Raw genomic sequence first — 18,956 nt, forward strand, 5'->3', positions numbered from 1 at the left:
AATTGTGCAAGTTCTCCCACTTAAAAATATGAGAGAGGCCTGTAATTTTCATCATAGGTACACTTCAACTATGACAGACAAAATTAGGGAAAAAAATGGAGAAAATCACATTGTAGGATTTTATTTGCAAATTATGGTGAAAAATAAGTATTTGGTCAATAACAAAAGTTTATCTCAATACTTTGTTATATACCCTTTGTTGGCAATGACAGAGGTCAAAAATACCACTGTTGCTGGTATTTTGGCCCATTCCTCCATGCAGATCTCCTCTAGAGCAGTGATGTTTTGGGGATGTTGCTGGGCAACACGGACTTTCAACTCCCTCCAAAGATTTTCTATGGGGTTGAGATCTGGAGACTGGCTAGGCCACTCCAGGACCTTGAAATGCATCTTACGAATTCACTCCTTCGTTGCCCGGGCGGTGTGTTTGGGATCATTGTCATGCTGAAAGACCCAGCCACGTTTCATCTTCAATGCCCTTGCTGATGGAAGGAGGTTTTCACTCAAATTCTCACGTTACATGGCCCCATTCATTCTTTCCTTTACACGGATCAGTCGTCCTGGTCCCTTTGCAGAAAAACAGCCCACAAGTTCAAACAGGTGCCATTAATACAGGTAATGTGTGGAGGACAGAGGAGCCTCTTAAAGAAGAAGTTACAGGTCTGTGAGAGCCAGAAATCTTGCTTGTTTGTAGGTGACCAAATACTTATTTTCCACCATCATTTGCAAATAAATTCATTAAAAATCCTACAATGTGATTTTCTGGATTTTTTTCTCTCATTTTGTCTGTCATAGTTGAAGTGTACCTATGATTAAAATTACAGGCCTCTCTCATCTTTTTAAGTGGGAGAACTCGCACAATTGGTGGCTGACTAAATACTTTTTTGCCCCACTGTACTGTATGACTTATAAAGTATGGTTACATTTAATTTGATCTGTTAAACCTACCCATTGGAATGACTTCAATAGCAACAGTGAATATATTGAGTTATTAAGAGGTCTCAATAATCATTCTCACGATATCACATTGGTAGTAGTCAGTGACAAATATTAAAGCTGGGCTTGGTTAAAACCCTGCATGGGAGACCAAATTAATAGCTGTACTGTAGATGGAGCAACTCTCCAGTAGGAGTTGCTGCCCAGTCTATGTTTTAAAACAAACTTTTATAGTGGATATAACGTTGAAGATCTGATGTTGTGTCAAGGGTACATGTTTGACATTTTATACAAGGTTTCTATGTTGAAAATTGCTTAAATTGCTGACATAATCCTGTGGTTGGAATTTCAGCCTCTGAACAACAGTTTGATGACTTTTTTCCACATCACAATACGTCGACAAATTACATTGAAACAACTTTGATTCAACCAGTTTGTGCCCAGTGGGTAGGTTCCTAATGCCTTAAATGGCTCACAACCATAAACTACTAACCAAGGACTATTTTTCTTATTGTTTTGTATCAAATGTAACAGATGCTGCAATGATTAAGAAGATGTCACTAATATATTGTAATTGTCATACATTGATTATGTATGCTTTCTTAACGCAACTTTCTTCTCAGGTTATTTGTGGAAATAACCACAAATTATTAATAATCACACATTTATTCTCAGTATTACATTAACAACTTGTCATCATTTTCTGGTAACATGGTTTATATTTGCTAGTCGGTTAATATATATATTTTTTTTGGGGGGGGGGGTAGGAGGGAGTCTATTAGTGGATTTATCCATGTATGAGTTATTATGTCCATACACTCTGGTGATTTCAGGAAAACTGTGTAATAACAAAATACTAACCAGAGATAAATTACCTGCTAATGTAAATGACAATCAAATAATACTACATATTTCTTATTATTTTTCTTTAAAGTTACATTAGCTCAGTAACTACATCATTAGGTATCTGATTTGAGTTCCCCCACGTTCATTAGATATTGTAATATTTGAATGGGAAAGTCCTTCCGAGAAACATCCGTCAAACAAACAGACCTACTGTACGTATGCCTCAAAATTCCTTTACTCTCCATGAGTAAGTCAATAGCCATAACAAAATGTAACACCATATTGGAATGTATTCTAATCAAACTAAATGTGCCCTTTGACATGAAGTGAAGGTTGAAATGCATTGTGGAGTAATAAGAATCTTTAATTGTACAATGTTTATGACAATCCTAGCAATCTGCTGTGTACATTGGGTCACTGTCACTTCATCTGTCACAGTCACTCCCATGAAGACTGGTGCTGTTCATTTAGGTTGAAGAGATGCTTAAAGAAAGTTGTAGAATGCTTCGAGTATGTGCTGGTTTACCCTTTTACTATGTGCGATGTCAATTTTGAAAATAAAAGTTTCTAGGCAGGTATGTACTCATGTAAAATAGAGATATAGTTGTATACTATAAACCAATGTACTATGTGAATGAAATGGAAATATTTTTGTATTAAAATATCTTTAACATTCCTTCAACCATAAATATAAGCAGTAGCTTTACTGAGGTACAGCTTGTATCTGCTGAAGACTTTGTTAGAATGACTAATCCACACTAAAGACGCAGGTCAACAACTGGTCTGAGAATGATGCTGGCATGAGGGAAAAGGGAGCCATTCTATTTTTCAGTAGAACTTGTGTTGGCCTCTTGCTGGGGTCAGCCCAACGTAAACATTGTTTTAAGTGATATGAGCAACACATTGTTTCAACATCATTACTGTGTCAGTTTGTTATTACTCTAAAGACACAACATTGACTCTTTTCAAGACCTACATGCAGATTTGTTTAGACAACTGTCTTGTTAATGCTGCATCATTTTAAAATACTGTTTGTTGATTGTCAGCTAAATGACTCCCTAGGTTGGCCTCCACTCAACCTTATCATTAAAAAAAACTGTTGTTGGTTCAGTGTGCTCAATGTCCAATCATAAGGTAAACTGCCTTTTGATGCTGGTTGAAGGAACATGTAGTGCATGTTTAATTATCAAGCTCATAGAATAACAGTAAACCATGTTCTCACAAGTGTCCAGTGTACTCTCTAGCTAACCATCGTATGTAAAGAATTTGCATTAGTTGCCCCCATTTCAAACCAGAGGCAGTTATTAATTTCCATTAACCCAGTGCCACAGATGATTTCCTACATTTAAGGTCATGCTGAGAGCCATTGTGTGTTTGCTGTGTATTGCTTCAGTTTATACAAATGTTCATGTTTATTGGTATGTGTGTTTCTTCATTGTGATTGCTGCGCTAGATCAAATGGTACTGGCTCTTTCTATGATTCTGTTTAATCTGTCTCCCCCAGCAGTAGATTATGCACTTTTTTTGTTTCACCGTTTCAGACTATATTTTTATGTTCATGAATTCTTCATCAAGTGTCATTCTTTTTTTAAAGGCATCATGTTACTTTGACTTTTGCATTTGTGACCTTTAGAGTGGACTGTGCATCCTTGCAGTATATGGGGTGGAGGGTCAATCAATGCATACTGTAAAACATTTGCCAGGAAAAAGTAAGACAAACAAAAACAGAACCTGGTACATATTAGCCATTGCATTGCAGAAAACTAAGTGAGAATATTGTATTATAGAATGTACAAAACATGTTGAGATTATATAGTTCTTTATTTTATGAGATGTCAAATAGATTGAATATATGTTACATGATTTTAAAGTAAAACAAACAGAAGTATTTTGTAACAGATTATTGAAGTGTCTTATTTGGGGAGGTGAGGTTATTATTTTCTTCAGTTCAGCAAGTTGGTGTTATGGTGTTTCACAGTCTATTGTATGGCTTGTTTTTTTTCTGTCTGTATATACCATCAAAAATAAGCTTTAACATATTGTTAATATTGTTTTAAAATAAATTAATAAAAAGTTTACATTCTGAAACAGCTTGGATATTAATTATGTGATATTGAATTATTTATAAATCAATTAATCTTGATAATGTGGTATCTTGAAAAATAAATATAAAAAAAACATGCATTTGGTGCACTTTATTCTGCATGTTTTCATTAATGTGTAACTGAAGTTTATTCTCTCTGATGTAACTCTGAAAGGAGTCCAGTCCTGTTAAAATACACTATATATACAAAAGTATGTGGACACACCTTCAAATGAAAGGATTTGGTTATTTCAGCCACAACCGTTACTGACAGGTGTATAAGATTGAGCACACAGCCATGCAATCTACATAGACAAACATTGTCAGTAGAATGGCCTTATTGAAGAACTCAGTGACTTATGCCACCTTTACAACGAGTCAGTTTGTCAAATTTCCAGCCTGCTAGAGCTGCCTCGTTAACTGTAATACTGTTATTGCATGGCCTTGTAGAAATCTGTCTGAATCCTTGGAATCACACTGCACTCCTTACTGTGGTTCCAGCCAAGTGTGCAGTCTCAATGGGGCTTGCCTAAGGCTTCCTATCAGTTCACCACCAGGTAAGTTCACAACCACATTATGCAGTTTAAATGAGATTGTATGTAAAAACAAAGGCCTTTCCCTGGGTAACATTTACAACATTACTAAGCAGTCTTTATCATATGCATGAACTACTCATTCCTTGCTTCTTATAAATGTTTTTCTTCTAGATAAGAATTGAAGAACAATTCTGCATGTGATGTCATTGGCTTGGTAACTTTTGTGGGTCGGGTGGAGAGAGTCAAGAGTAAGGGGTCCGCAGGTCAGAGGTGTTCGTTAGATTTGGACTAGTCATTTATTCTGAAAATGTAACACAAATACTCATGATTTTTTTCCATCTTTTGCAGGCCCAGAAAAATACTGGACTTACTGCTGGGTCCATGCAGTGGAACATCCAATAGTCCTTTTATTTTGGAGCTTTCTGCTTCTTCACAACCAGAAATATACCATGGGATATACCAAGCAAATATTTTTACTATAGTAATAGCTATAACAGTTAGTAGCTATAATACAAACAATTCCATAGGTAAACGGCAACAGAACTCTCCTAATTGTACTAATTTTCTCCCTGCTCTGTACCCTCCCCATATCCCATTGTAACATACCTGGTGTGCACTCAGATGAGAAAGTGTTAAGAGCAAGACTCACTGCCTTACCTCACCAGCAGCTGCAAGACACATATATTTAATACCGGTAAGTGCAGCTGTCATTTGCAAAGAAACAAAGAAAAGATAAACAGTACAACTGTTTTATTTAAAAAATAATATAAGGACACAATGCAACATTATGTTAATATAATCTAGTATGTATTGATTCACTTGATTGATGTAGTTTTCCCTCAGGGTATCACAAGGGCCAGCCATACCTGTCAGACCCCAGGGTGAAGCTTCGACCAGTGGACCAAGACTGAAGGACAGCATTATGCTGAAGAAGACTGTTGTTGGTGGCCATTATTGCTTCCCTCACACCCCTCAGATATTCACACAGTCAGTGGCAGATGGCTCAGGTGAGTGAGATGAACCTTTTCATGAAGGAAAGATGTCTGTAATATGCAAAACTGTTTTTTGTATGTTTGTTGTTTTTTAACCACAGCAGACATCACCATTTAATCATTTTCATATTTATTTCCCATCCACCAGCTCAAGTTCTTCTGGTTGCTGCAAATGACCTAAAGAGGGAGATGGAGGGTCTGCATTATCTTTAGCACAAGCAGCTGGCAATCCAAGGTCAGATCATTGCTGTGCAGTATGTGGCATGGCCAGAGGAGGCACTGTCAGACCAGGTAGGCTTTATTGATTGCTTTACTGTGGGTTATACAATGAACTTAAGGAGGATCTTTTGGTCAGCTATCTGAACAAAATCTAAATTTTAACAGTCTTGATGAAATAACCAATTATGTGACATTTTATCAGGTAACAATAAGGTAAATACCTGTGCCAAAGCCTGCCACCTTATCCTCCAACGGATACTTTATTTTTATAAGAGCCTAATTGTCCTTTTAGCCGCTGTACTTTATGCATAAATGTGTATAGATTATGTAAGGCATTAGATATTACGCCTGTACCATGTTTGCCTATGATTGTTTTTAGTGTTTCAAAACTCAGTTTGAGTGGTCCACAATGTGGTTTTTAAAAAAAACAACTGTATTATAGTATCATGGTGGAGTGACACGTCAATACATTTTTCTAACTCTAGATACACTGAGTACACAAAAAACCAAGAACACATGCTCTGTCCATGACAGACTGACCAGGTGAATGCAATGATCCCTTATTGATGTCACTTGTTAAATCCACTTCAATCAATGTATATGAAGCGGAGGTAAAAAAAAAAATATTTTTAAGCTTAGACATTTTAATTTAACCCTTATTTTACCAGGTAAGTTGACTGAGAACACATTCTCATTTACAGCAACGACCTGGAGAATAGTTACAGGGGAGATAAATTAGCCAATTGGAAGCTGGGGATGATTTGGTGGCCATGATGGTATGAAGGCCAGATTGGGAATTTAGCCAGGACAGCAGGGTTAACGCCCTACTCTTACAATAAGTGCCATGGGATCTTTAGTGACCACAGAGAGTCAGGACACCCATTTAACGTCCCACCCGAAAGACGGCATCCTACTCAGGGCAATGTCCCTAATCACTGCTCTGGGGAATTGGGATATTTTTTGTGTTTTTTTTTACCAAAGGAAAGGGTGCCTCCTACTGGCCCTCTAACACCACTTCCAACAGCATCTGGCAAGCCAGCAGTGTGCTGCAGGGTGGTGTGCTGCAGGGTGGTGTGCTGCAAGGTGGTGTGCTGTGGATATGTGCCATTCAGGGGGGTGAATGGGCAAGACAAAATATTTAAGTGCCTTTGAACAGGGTATGGTAGTAGGTGCCATGCACACTGGTTTGTGTCAAGAACTGCAACACTGCTGGGTTTTTCACGCTCAACAATTTCCCATGTTTATCAAGAATGATCCACTACCCAATGGACTTCAAGCCAACTTAACACAACCGTGGGAATCATTGGAGTCAACATGGGCCAGCATCCCTGTGGAATGATTTTGACGCCTTGTAGAGGTGCGCAACTCAATATTAGGAAGGTGTTCCTAATGTTTGCTATACTCAGTGTATATAACACATTTCATGTTATTTTAACACACTAATTCTCTTTATCTAAAGTCAATGCATTGTTTTTTTTACAAGAACAGTACAGGATACATTGAAAGACAAAAAAAAAAAAAAACAGTTACCTGTACAGGAATGATTTGGTGTTGGTAAGTCAAGTTTAGAATACGATTCAGTCTGTGGGTGAGACTGTTGTGGCTGTACCTAACCCACACGGTGATCAGAAAACTGTAGACGTAACTGAAACACAGAAAAACAGGGAAACAGCGCCCTCTGGTGTGCAGAGCTCACTCAGCAGACGGGGGGGAAAAACAACCCAAGTTTCAAAACACAGGTGGGCTATATGACTGTCAACATTACTAAACATTTAAAATTGTACTTGTAACTCCCCTTTACTACGGCATTTGAAATTGTATTTGTATATTTTACATTGTCATGATGACGTCACTTGCGTGTTTTAGAATAATTGTATTTAGTCTTTTAGATTGATAAAGCAATGCTACATCACTCGGGCCAGGATGCAAGAGAAAATGTACTGAATCAACTTCTATCCTCTGCCATAATCAGTTCTCTATGCCCATCAGGGACCCACCCAATAGCTCAGGTTATGAGAGCTTGGTCTGTTCACAGAGAAGCTGGCCGTGGCTTTACAGAATATGAGCTAGTGGGGCAGGAAGAGAAGAGTGATTCTGAATCAGAGGAAGAAGTTGGTCCACTAGATAGAAACCCAGACCAAACCAGAGCCAGTGGACAACAAAGTCCATCAGGTATAAGAGTGCTGTGCCACATGAACATACTATCTCAACATTTATCTGTGGCCTAGCTTCTATTCCTCTCTTTATGAACTAAGCATGGCTAGCCTGAGAAATTAACTATGCTGTCTGTCTGGAACCATGGAAACTGCTTGCCATTAATGAGGGGTGTTACAACAAGGCTAGTGACACTGATATGCCTACTATATTTTGTTTCTAAGATATTCCACAGAGTGACGGCGCTCCAAGAGAAAGTGGTTACGGACTGTGATGGATCATCGTGGGAAAGCTGCTCGTGGCTGAAGCAGAGACGAGAAGGTAAAAATATTAATTTCGAAATACTTTTTATGCTCCCTTGAGTGTTACCTACAATGTGTATGCACATTCAGGATTTGTCGCTTTTTATGCAGCTTAAATGTACCTCCTAAAAAAAGATCCCACATTTTGAATGACTGTCAACTGAAACTTCTGTTAGAGATATTAAAACCATATACAATTTGACAAAAAAATTAATTTTTCTCTTAGACTGAGCTTCTCTGCATTTTATTAGACAATATAATAATGTTATTGTTTTTAACCATTAAGTACCTAATGATCATTGCTGGTTGCACCGAATGACTATTATTTTACAGTGTCATTTTTTAGGCAGATCTCTTTCCCTCTTACAGAAACACACACATACATAAACAGTATGGTTTCTTATTCAACAACAATGATGCCTTTAATGCGTAATAAATTACAAAAAATGTGACTCAAATATTTATCACGCAGAAACATTTCATCATGAACATGGCAATGAACTTCTAAAAATGATAAAAATTCTGCATTATGATACATTGTTCAAACAATGTTAAAACAGTTAAGAATCAATGTAATACATACATAGTCAAGTTCTTGAAGTACAGTAATGACATTCAAACATTAAAATACAAAACGTATAAGAAAGTGTTCTTCTACATTACATCAATTGCTCATTTGATTCAAAACGAATGAAATTGCTCTGTGCAATGTCGTGTAAAAACATTAATGTAACATTAAAACATCCACCGATGTGTTTAAGTTTGTGCAGAACACTGCAATATTAAAATTGACAATTAAAAAAATGATAAATGTGAAAACAATTCATGAGGTTCAACCATTTAAATACAACTTATTTCTTTGCAGAAACTCAAGTTGACAATTATCAAACTTGCATTCCTCAGTAGGTTTGATGATGTCACTAATGTGACAAGAAAGCAGCCCAGTCTGTGTCGGACAGCCGAGATGCCTTCACATCTCCTTCATAGTACAAGGTAATGTCTGGCACAGATGACCAGACAAAAACATTCCTCACTCCATACTGCTGCATAGAAGTGATCAGCACCTCCTCCCCAATCACCTTCAGTACCCGGCCTACAAAGGGGCGGTAGCGGTGCGTGAGTAAAATCACTGAGAAAGCCAAGCCAGTAATAACGTCATATTATAACCTATGTTGTGATAATTAGGTTGTTTGCTCAAACCCATTAGTTAATTCACCACCATACAATAAGGCCGTGACAACAGTCACGGAATAAATTCAACTACACATACGTTTGTTTCATTACAAAACTGGAGAGCAACATCTGTGTGGTGAAGTCCACAAAGCAAATATAGCATACAAACAGTTATTTTTATTATTTTATTTAATCAGGTAAGTCAGTTAAGAAGAAATTCTTATTTGCAATGACAGCCTACCCAGGAGCAGTGGGTTAAATGCCTTGTTCAGGGGCAGGACGACAGATGTTTACCTTGTCGGCTCAGGGATTCGAGCCAGCAACCTTTGCGTTTACTGGCCCAACGCTCTAACCACTAGGCTACCTGCCGCCCCGGCAGTAGCAATTATCATCTGTAGCATGGTCAAGAAAGTTTAAGTTTGACAGTTTACTAAACAACTACTGATTTATCACCATAGAGTTACTGTAAGTCAGCACAAAACAAGAGCACTGCAATTCCAGCACCATTTCAACGTAAACATTTAAACATCATCAAATCAACAAGCTTAGTTTAATACACTGAAATCAAACTTAAAGATGACAAATATCATGTTGCTGTCCATGGAACTAATTTGTGTGTGTGTGTGCGCAAGTAAAACATATACAGCATCAGTCAAAAGTTTGGACACACTTACTCATTCCAGGGTTTTCTTTATTTTGACTATTTTCTCTCAACCAGCTTCATGAGGTAGTCACCTGGATGAACAGTTAACAGGTGTGCCTTGTTACAAGTTAATTTGTGGAATTTCTTTCCTTAATGCGTTTGAGCCAATCAGTTGTGTTGTGACAAGTTAGGGTGGTATACAGAAGATAGCTCTATTTGGGAAAATACCAAGTCAATATTATGGCAAGAACAGCTCAAGTAAGTAAAGAGAAATGACAGTCCACCATTACTTTAAGACGGTCAGTCAATGCGGAAAATGTCAAGAACTTTGAAATTTATTTCAAATGCAGTCGCAAAAACCATCAAGCGCTATGATGAAACTGGCTCTCATGAGGACCACCACAGAAAAAGAAGCAGACCCAGAGTTACCTCTGCTGCAGAGGATAAGTTCATTAGTGTTACCAGCCTCAGAAATTGCAGCCCAAATAAATGTTTCACAGAGTTCAAGTAACAGACACATCTCAGCATCAACTGTTCAGAGGAGACTGAATCGGGCCTTCATGGTTGAATTCCTGCAAAGAAAACACAACTAAAGGACAACAATAATAAGAAGAAACTTGATTCGGTCAAGAAACGTGAGCAATAGACATTAGACCGGTGGAAATCTGTCCTTCGGTCTGATGAGTACAAATTTAATATTTTTGGTTCCCACCGCTGTGTCTTTGAGACACAGAGTATTTGTAACACTTTTTTGGTTACTACATGATTCCATATGTGTTATTTCATAGTTTTAATGTCTTCATTCTACAATGTAGAACATAATAAAAATAAAGAAAACCCATGAATGAGTAGGTGTGTCCAAACCTTTGACTGGTACTGTGTATATAAAAAAAAAACTGCCCTACTTGTAGACAAGTTGACCGCAAATGCCATCCAAATGCCAACACTGATGATTTCTCCAGTGAGATTCAGCCACTTGCAAATTGATGGAAAATTATGAAAACACAGAGATGAAATATAAATTGTATATATATATTGTAATTTTTTATTTTTTTTGTCAAATATTTGAGGAAGCCTGGCTTCCCTTTGCGTCCATGAATACGTGCCACTGCAAAGGGGCGGTGTTCGTAGCTGACAATGACAAATCTGCTTAGACTTGTAGTTAGTGTTGACTTGGCCACAGCTTCATCTTGCTGTACCTCAGTGATGGTGTCCTCCTGATCGTGATCTTCATTGAAGTTCACTTCCACAGGACTGAAACAGATGTTGCTGATGCTTGGTATGCTACAGAAGAAAGATACTTCAGTGTTTTACTTTCCGTGCCTTTGTGGAGGTGACCTGGTGCAATTTCATGGTTCCTTTGACTCCAGCGAGGTTGTTGGGCATGGCTTTGTCATATTTAGTTACATCTGCAATCCAAAATAATTGTTATGCTCGATCCACTCTTCTCAAGTAGTTTGAATAGCTCCTTGGGAGTCTGCACATCCTCCCCCCGTTGAACGTGTTTGTCCGCACAACGTTTCACAGCCCTGCCCATGCCATCTGGTGACCCCTTCCCATGGGTCTTTTTAGAAAAGTTCCAGGTGATTTGTTTGAATCCGTAGATATATGAGTGCTGAGTAGGTACATATTCTTCTCGTTTCTGTATTCGGTAACCGGACCATCACTCATCATGTGTCACGATTTGTGGATTCTTGTTTTTTTTACATCTCTTAGGATAGGCTCCAGGTGAGCCCATACTGCTCTCTCATAATGTCTAAGGGAGTCAGATATGGTGGCATAGGACTGGCTTCCCTCTGATGTGTACACATCACTTGTATGGATCGTAGCCTGCTGTTTACTTCCCCCAAAGTGGAACACCTGGATTTCTGTGGCCAATTTACATGCAAAGTTCTCAGAGAAATCTATGTGAACGACCACCTCTTCCTCTGTGAGACTTTCCTTCAGAAATCTACAGTTCTCTACTTGGTGGATCCAGTTGAACTGGTGCTTTGCTGGAACATCTAGATTTTGGTTGAAGACCTCTTTCAGGTCCTTAAGGGATCCAGGTTGAGACACTTTCTCAAAATGTGTGTATACATTCTCCTCAACAGTTGTCGCCCTCTTCTACTGTTGCCAGGAGATAGATAGGCCTATTTGATGTCTCTGATGTCTCCTCCGTCTCAGCAAATGAAACTTAATTGTAGCAACACTTTGCAAACACATAAGATGTATATCTAGATTAATAGGATAGTAGTTTTTTACTTACACATATTTTCAGTATTAGCTTCTTGATGTGCACTACTATAAAACTGTACAACACAGACATAAAACACCCTTATCCTTCAAAAAATTGTTTTTACTTAAAAGTAAATAATATTATGTATTTCTGTGTACAATTATTTTTTTTTAAATAGATGAATAGATAACTTAAGACAAAGAGTTTGATATCATTCAGTATAACTGTTTAGTCATATGGTGCAACTGGAAATTCTGGTGACTGAATGATAATTTTGGCTGTACCATATGATTTTTCTCACGTAAACATGTTTTACAGGCAACTGCTTGTGTCCCCATGTGAGAACTTGACTTTTACCTTAAGAATGTATCTTGAGTATCAAAATAATATACAAGCTTTTCAGATAATTGAACATTTTTATTGTTTTTTAGCGTTTTCTGGGAGGGGTAAAACCTGACAGGGAGTGGAAATGTGAATTTATTACATTGTGCCTCACAGGCATCTTAATGATGTCACATATTGTCACTAGTATATCATCATGTGATTTGATCCAAAATGGTGACTTTATGTCAGTTGCAACGAATGATAATCATGAAGGCTAATTTTCCAGACAAAAGTATTTAAAGTATTTAAAACCTTTCTGCCTAAACTGTCTTACCCATATTAAAATGTAGTGCAGTAGACCATTATAAAATCATGCCAGAATAATCTTTTGACAGTTTTGTTATGATTTAGGATGTTTTATTAACACTTATAGATTGTATAATTTTTTGGGGACAGGTGCACAGAATGAAAAAATGACAATCTTTTCACATCTAACCATTAACTCTTTTAGGACAAAGTAAAAGAGAAAGAACGTAGTTTCATAACATCAAATGTGTATATATATTGGTTGTTGATTTTTGTAAAATATTTCATTCAGACACCAAAATATGCACGTCAAGCCATTGACCCATTTACATTCTAGTTGTGTTTACCCAGATTGCCTTTCTCAGAAATTCAGATTTGTTGACAAGACCCTTCTGGTGCAGCAGAGTAACCTCCATGCTGCCAGGTGAATACTAGAGCAAACCACAGACACCTTCTCACCAGTAGCCTGCAAAGGATACTATAAAACCACAATATTTGGTAATGTAGAGCTCATGTTCATCATTTATTTGCATTTCTTTCATTTACTTGAGTTAATCAGGGATTTTGTTTCATACATCCTTCGTGTTTTTGTTTTATTAATATTTTATTGCTTGTTTGCTTTTACTTCTTTCATTGTTTTACTCTAAAATGTGTTTTACTCTATTTTAAATGCACTTAAACTAGTTTGATTTGATTCATTATACATCTCCCTTTGTTAAAGTAGGACATGCATGAATGTATAATTGTGTATGTTATACTCACTGTATTGTTGTGAGTACAGGAGTTGGACACACTACCATGTCTCTCTCTCTCTCTCTCTCTATAAACCAGTGGATGGCCATCAATGCTGCTTTTGTTCCTGTGATGCCATCTGGGGACCGCAGGTCCTTAGGTCTGCCTCAAGACCCCCATGACAACACACTTCTGTCTTGTCTGTCTGCAGGCTTACTCTGCCCTCTCGCAGACCCCCTGAGCCTGAGTGAAGCTGCTCTCCCCGAACCCGGTAACACACCTGGTAGAGGGGGACAGGAGGGGAGGATAAAGACACACCCCTTGGAGCCAGATATGGGGCACTGCTTTTAGCTGAGGCGGATTTTCAAGCCGACAACTATTCGTGGTTCATGACCTGCTCACAAGCATATTTACAATATCAAATTTCCTAATGTTGACCTTCAAGTGGGGCTTTCAACTTTAAAACTCAAGAGTCCACTTAAGAGAGCAGTTATGGCAAACATGCTGTCCATTCCTGAGGTTAGACTGAGTATTGATTACATGGTACAGTGCAGGTTCAAATCAAACATGATTTTCATGGTACATTCTGTCTACACATAATATTAAGCATTGGTTCATTAATTATGTAAAATGTAGACACTGTAATCAGGAGGGCTATATGCATAATGTTTCTACAACTTAAAGTAACTGTCCAGTGTTTCCAGATTTCTATGAAATATGACCTATAATTAATTACAATAAGAGTAGAATAGTTTTCTTCCAAAAAAAGTGTAATAAAGGATGTTAAAAAGCAGATTTTCTGTATTAGAGTGGTGTTGGCGTACCCCAACAACAGAATGGTGTGGGTGTATAGTGGTCATTAAAAATATTAATGCGAGTATTCCTCTGATTGGTCAGCTCATCCTCCATAGGAGGATGACATCATCCTCTGAGGAAATGGCAAGCATTTTTGAAGCGGTCTGTTTGAGATACAAGGTTGAGGTGGGGTTTTTCAGATGTTTTTTTCTCCAATTTATGCTTTGGCCACATATGAGTATAGAATGCGTCAACAACATTATTTGGGTATGGAGTTAACAGTTTATCAACTTTTAAAAGTGAGATTTTAACTGGACAGTTACTTTGTGTATGCTGGTTTTTCTTTTTTGTTCATTCAGAATCAATTTTGTCAACTGCTGTGGAGCTGAAAGACACATTTTGTGTATATCCCTGACCTCTGTCATCTGGGAGGAGAGAAAGAAGAGGTTCTCATCACCAAGGTGAATAGAATGACAGACATGGCTTTGGATAATATATTGGACCACAATATGTCTGAAATTAATTTGTTCTTTGTTAACATGATTAGGCAGTCACATTTTATTGTTAAATTCTGGAAATATTTTTGTAGATATTGTTTGTGGCAATTTTCATCTGTATCTGGAGAAAAAGGACAACTTTTGGTTTTTGTTTCATTAGTCCATTGTTGATATAGTCCCAAAATGTTTTGTATTTATTTGTATTAAGGATCCCTATTAGCTGCTGCCAATGAAGCAGCTACTCTTCCTGGAGTCCAGCAACATTAAGACATTTACTTACAGTTAAAAATATTACATGACATTTCATTTATCCAATACATTTAGTGTGTTCCCAAATACAATGCTCTTAGTTTAAAAATATATATATTTGGGACTAATTTATTCATTGCCACCCGTTCTGAAACTAACTGCAGCTCTTTGATAAGTGTTGCAGTGATTTCACTCACTGTAGTACCTGATGTGTATAGTGTTGAGTCATCCACATTCATAGCCACACTGGCTTTACTCAAGGCCAGTGGCATGTCATTAGTAAAGATTGAAAAAGCAAGGGGCTTAGACAGCTGCTCAGGGGAATTCCTGATTGTACCTGGATTATGTTGGAGGCTTCCATTAAAGAACACCCTCTGTGTTCTGTTTGACAGGTATCTTTTTATCTACAATATAGCAGGGGGTGTAAAGCCATAACACATACGTTTTTCCATCAGCAGATAATGTCAAAACAGCTCCCACAATCTTTTTATCTATTTCTCTCACTTTGTGTAAGTGCCGTGCTTGTTGAATGTCCTTCCTTATAAGCGTGCTGAAAGTCTCTTCAATTTGTTTACAGTGAAATAGCATTGTGTCTGGTCAAACACCATTTTTTCCAAAGGCTATTTGACCCAGTAAAGGGGGCTTTACTATTATTGGGTAGCGGTATTACTTTTGCTTCCCTCCAGGCCAGAGGGCACACATTTTCTAATAGGCTTAGATTGAAGATATGGCAAAGAGGAGTGGCAATATTTTCCCCTATTATCCTCAGTAATTTTCCATCCAAGTTGTCAGACCCCGGTAGGTAATTCAAAATGTACAATGCTTGTCTTTCATAATTTGATCAGTTATACTGGTGTAGTGTCAGCATTTGTTGCTGACATGTCATGCCTAAGTTTGCTAATATTGCCAATGAAAAAATCATTAAAGTAATTGGCAATATCACTGGGTTTTGTAATGAATGATGGAGCAGAGTTTGCCTTTCTGCCCAAAATTTCAGTTAAGGTGATCCAAAGCTTTTTACTATCATTCTGTAATTTGTCTTTTTTTCATAGTATAGTTTCTTCTTTTTATTCAGTTTATTCACATGATTTCTCAATTTGCAGTACGTTTACCAATCTGTTCTGCAGCCAGACTTATTTGCCATTCCTTTAGCCTCATCCCTCTCAACCATAAACATTTTCAATTCCTCATCAACCCACAGGGATTTGACAGTTTTTACAGTTATTTTCTTAATGGGTGCATGCTTATTAGCAGTGGGGGAAAAAGTACCCAATTGCCAAACTTGAGTAAAAGTAAAGATAAGAGAATAACTCAAGTAAAAATGAAAGTCACCCAGTAAAATACGACTTGAGTAAAAGTCTCAAGTGTCAAAAGTAAAAGTATAAATTATTTCAATATCCTTATATTAGGCAAACCAGATGGCACCATTTTCTTTTTTAAATGTTCTTTTATGGATAGTCAGGGGCACACTCCAACACACTGAGTCCGCCAGATCAGAGGCAGTAGGGATGACCAAGGATGTTCTCTTGATAAGTGCGTGAATTGGATCATTTTCCTGTCCTGTTAAGCATTCAAAATGTAATGAGTACTTTTGGGTGTTAGGGAAAATGTATGGAGTAAAAAGTACATTATGTTCTTTAGGAATGTAGTGGATTATAAGTAGTCAAAAATATAAATAGTAAAGTACAGACTTAAGTAGTATTTTAAAGTATTTTTACTGAAGTACTTAATACCACTGCTTATTAGTAACTGGAATAAGCAATTTGATAAATGTGTTAAGTGCAGCGTTTGGTTGCTCTTCATTACACACCACAGACCAACAAATATTCTTTACAGCAACAACATAGGAATCGCTACAAAACGTATTCTATGACCTCTTATACACTATATTAGGCCCAGGCTTTGGAACTTTGGTTTTCCTAGATATGGCTACTATATTGTGATCACTACATGCGCTGGATTTGGATACTGCTTTAAAGCTAATTTCTGCAGCATTAGTAAAGATGTGATCAATACATGTTGATAATTTCATTCCTGTGCTGTTTGTAACCACCCTGGTTGGTTGACTGATAACCTGAACCAGGTTGCAGGCACAGGTTACAGTTTGAAGTTTTCTCTAAAATGGGCAGCCTGATGAAAGCCAGTCAATATTTAAATCACCCAGAAAATGTACCTCTCTGTTGATATCACATACATTATCAAGCATTTCACACATGTTATCCAGATACTGACTGATAGCACTTGGAATAGCAGCTTCCCACTAGAATAGGCTTTAGGTGAGGCAGATGAACCTATAACCATATCACTTCAACAGTATTTAACATGAGATCCTTTCTAAGCTTCACAGGAATGTGGTTCTGAATATAAACACCTCCACCTTTGGCATTTCTATCTTTTCTGTAGATGTTATAAACATATTGCTACCACTATCATCAAAGGTATTATCTAAGTGAGTTTCAGAGATTGTCAGAATATTAATGTCATCTGTTACTAGTACATTTTTGATTTCATGAACCTTGTTTCTTGAAGTCAGAAGTCTAAATACACCTTAGCCAAATACATTTAAACTCCGTTTTTTCACAATTCCTGACATTTAATCCTAGTAAAAGTTCCCTGTCTTAGGTCAGTTAGGATCGCCATGTGAAATGTGAAATGTCAGAATAATAGTAGAGAGAATTATTTATTTCAGCTTTTATTTTTTCCATCACAGTCCCAGTGGGTCAGAAGTTTACATACACTCAATTAGTATTTGGTAGCATTGCCTTTAAATTGTTTAACTTGGGGCAAATGTTTCGGGTAGCCTTCCACAAGCTTCCCACAATAAGTTGGGTGAATGTTGGCCCATTCCTCCTGACAGAGCTTGTGTAACTGAGTCAGGTTTGTAGGCCTCCTTGCTCGCACACACTTTTTCAGTTCTGCCCACATATTTTCTATAGGATTGAGGTCAGGGCTTTGTGATGGCCACTCCAATACCTTGATTTTGTTGTCCTTAAGCCATTTTGCCACAACTTTGGAAGTATGCTTGGGGTCATTGTCCATTTGGAAGACCCATTTGCAACCGAGATTTAACTTTAACTGATGTCTTGAGATGTTGCTTCAATATATCCACATAATTGTACTTCCTCATGATGCCAGCTATTTTTGAAGTGCACCAGTCCCTCCTGCAGCAAAGCACCCCCACAACATGATGCTGCCACCCCGTGCTTCCTGGTTGGAATAGTGTTCTACAGCTTGCAAGCCTCCCCTTTATCCTCCAAACATAATGGTGGTCATTATGGCCAAACAGTTATTTTTTTGTTTCATCAGACCAGAGGACATTTCTCCAAAAAGTACGATCTTTGTCCCCATGTGCAGTTGAAAACCGTAGTCTGGCTTTTTTATGGCAGTTTTGGAGCAGTGGCTTCTTTCTTACTGAGCGGCCTTTCAGGTTATGTCGATATAGGACTCGATTTACTATGGATATAGATACTTTGTACCTGTTTCCTCCAGCATCTTCACAAGGTCCTTTGCTGTTGTTCTGGGATTGATTTGCACTTTTCGCACCAAAGTACGTTCATCTCTAGGAGAGAATGTCTCATATTTCCTGAGTGGTATGACGGCTCCGTGGTCCCATGGTGTTTATACTTGCGTACTATTGTTTGTACAGATGAATGTGGTACCTTCAGGTGTTTGGAAATTGCTCCCAAGGATGAACCAGACTTGTGGAGGTCCACAATTATTTTTCTGAGGTCTTGGCTGATTTCTTTTGATTTTACCATGATGTCAAGCAAAGGGGCACTGAATTTGAAGGTAGGCCTTGAAATACATCCGCACTCCAATTGACTTAAATTATGTCAATTAGCCTATCAGAAGCTTCTAAAGCCATAACATAATGTTCTGTTAAAAGGCACAGTCAACTTAGTGTATGTAAACTTCAAACCCACTGGAATTGTGATACAGTGAATTATAAGT

The 18,956-nt window shown here is 37.7% G+C and overlaps 1 protein-coding gene across 1 annotated transcript; it reads left to right on the top strand.

Moving 5' to 3' along the window:
• The first annotated feature begins 2,025 nt into the window (after nt 1–2,025).
• LOC139422425 (RPA1 related single stranded DNA binding protein) lies at nt 2,026–15,440 on the top strand. Its single transcript, XM_071173608.1, is given in 22 exon segments — nt 2,026–2,029; nt 4,316–4,370; nt 4,372–4,422; nt 4,573–4,664; nt 4,750–4,785; nt 4,788–4,864; nt 4,999–5,095; nt 5,245–5,287; nt 5,289–5,309; nt 5,311–5,408; nt 5,542–5,684; nt 7,194–7,351; nt 7,502–7,549; nt 7,648–7,784; nt 7,991–8,015; nt 8,017–8,087; nt 8,661–8,668; nt 13,047–13,231; nt 13,554–13,735; nt 14,619–14,652; nt 14,654–14,770; nt 15,398–15,440. Coding segments are annotated over 22 exon segments (1,725 nt in total).
• Nucleotides 15,441–18,956: the final 3,516 nt, after the last annotated feature.

This window comes from Oncorhynchus clarkii, chromosome 12 (genome assembly GCF_045791955.1).
Source record: "Oncorhynchus clarkii lewisi isolate Uvic-CL-2024 chromosome 12, UVic_Ocla_1.0, whole genome shotgun sequence".
NCBI lineage: Eukaryota > Metazoa > Chordata > Actinopteri > Salmoniformes > Salmonidae > Oncorhynchus > Oncorhynchus clarkii.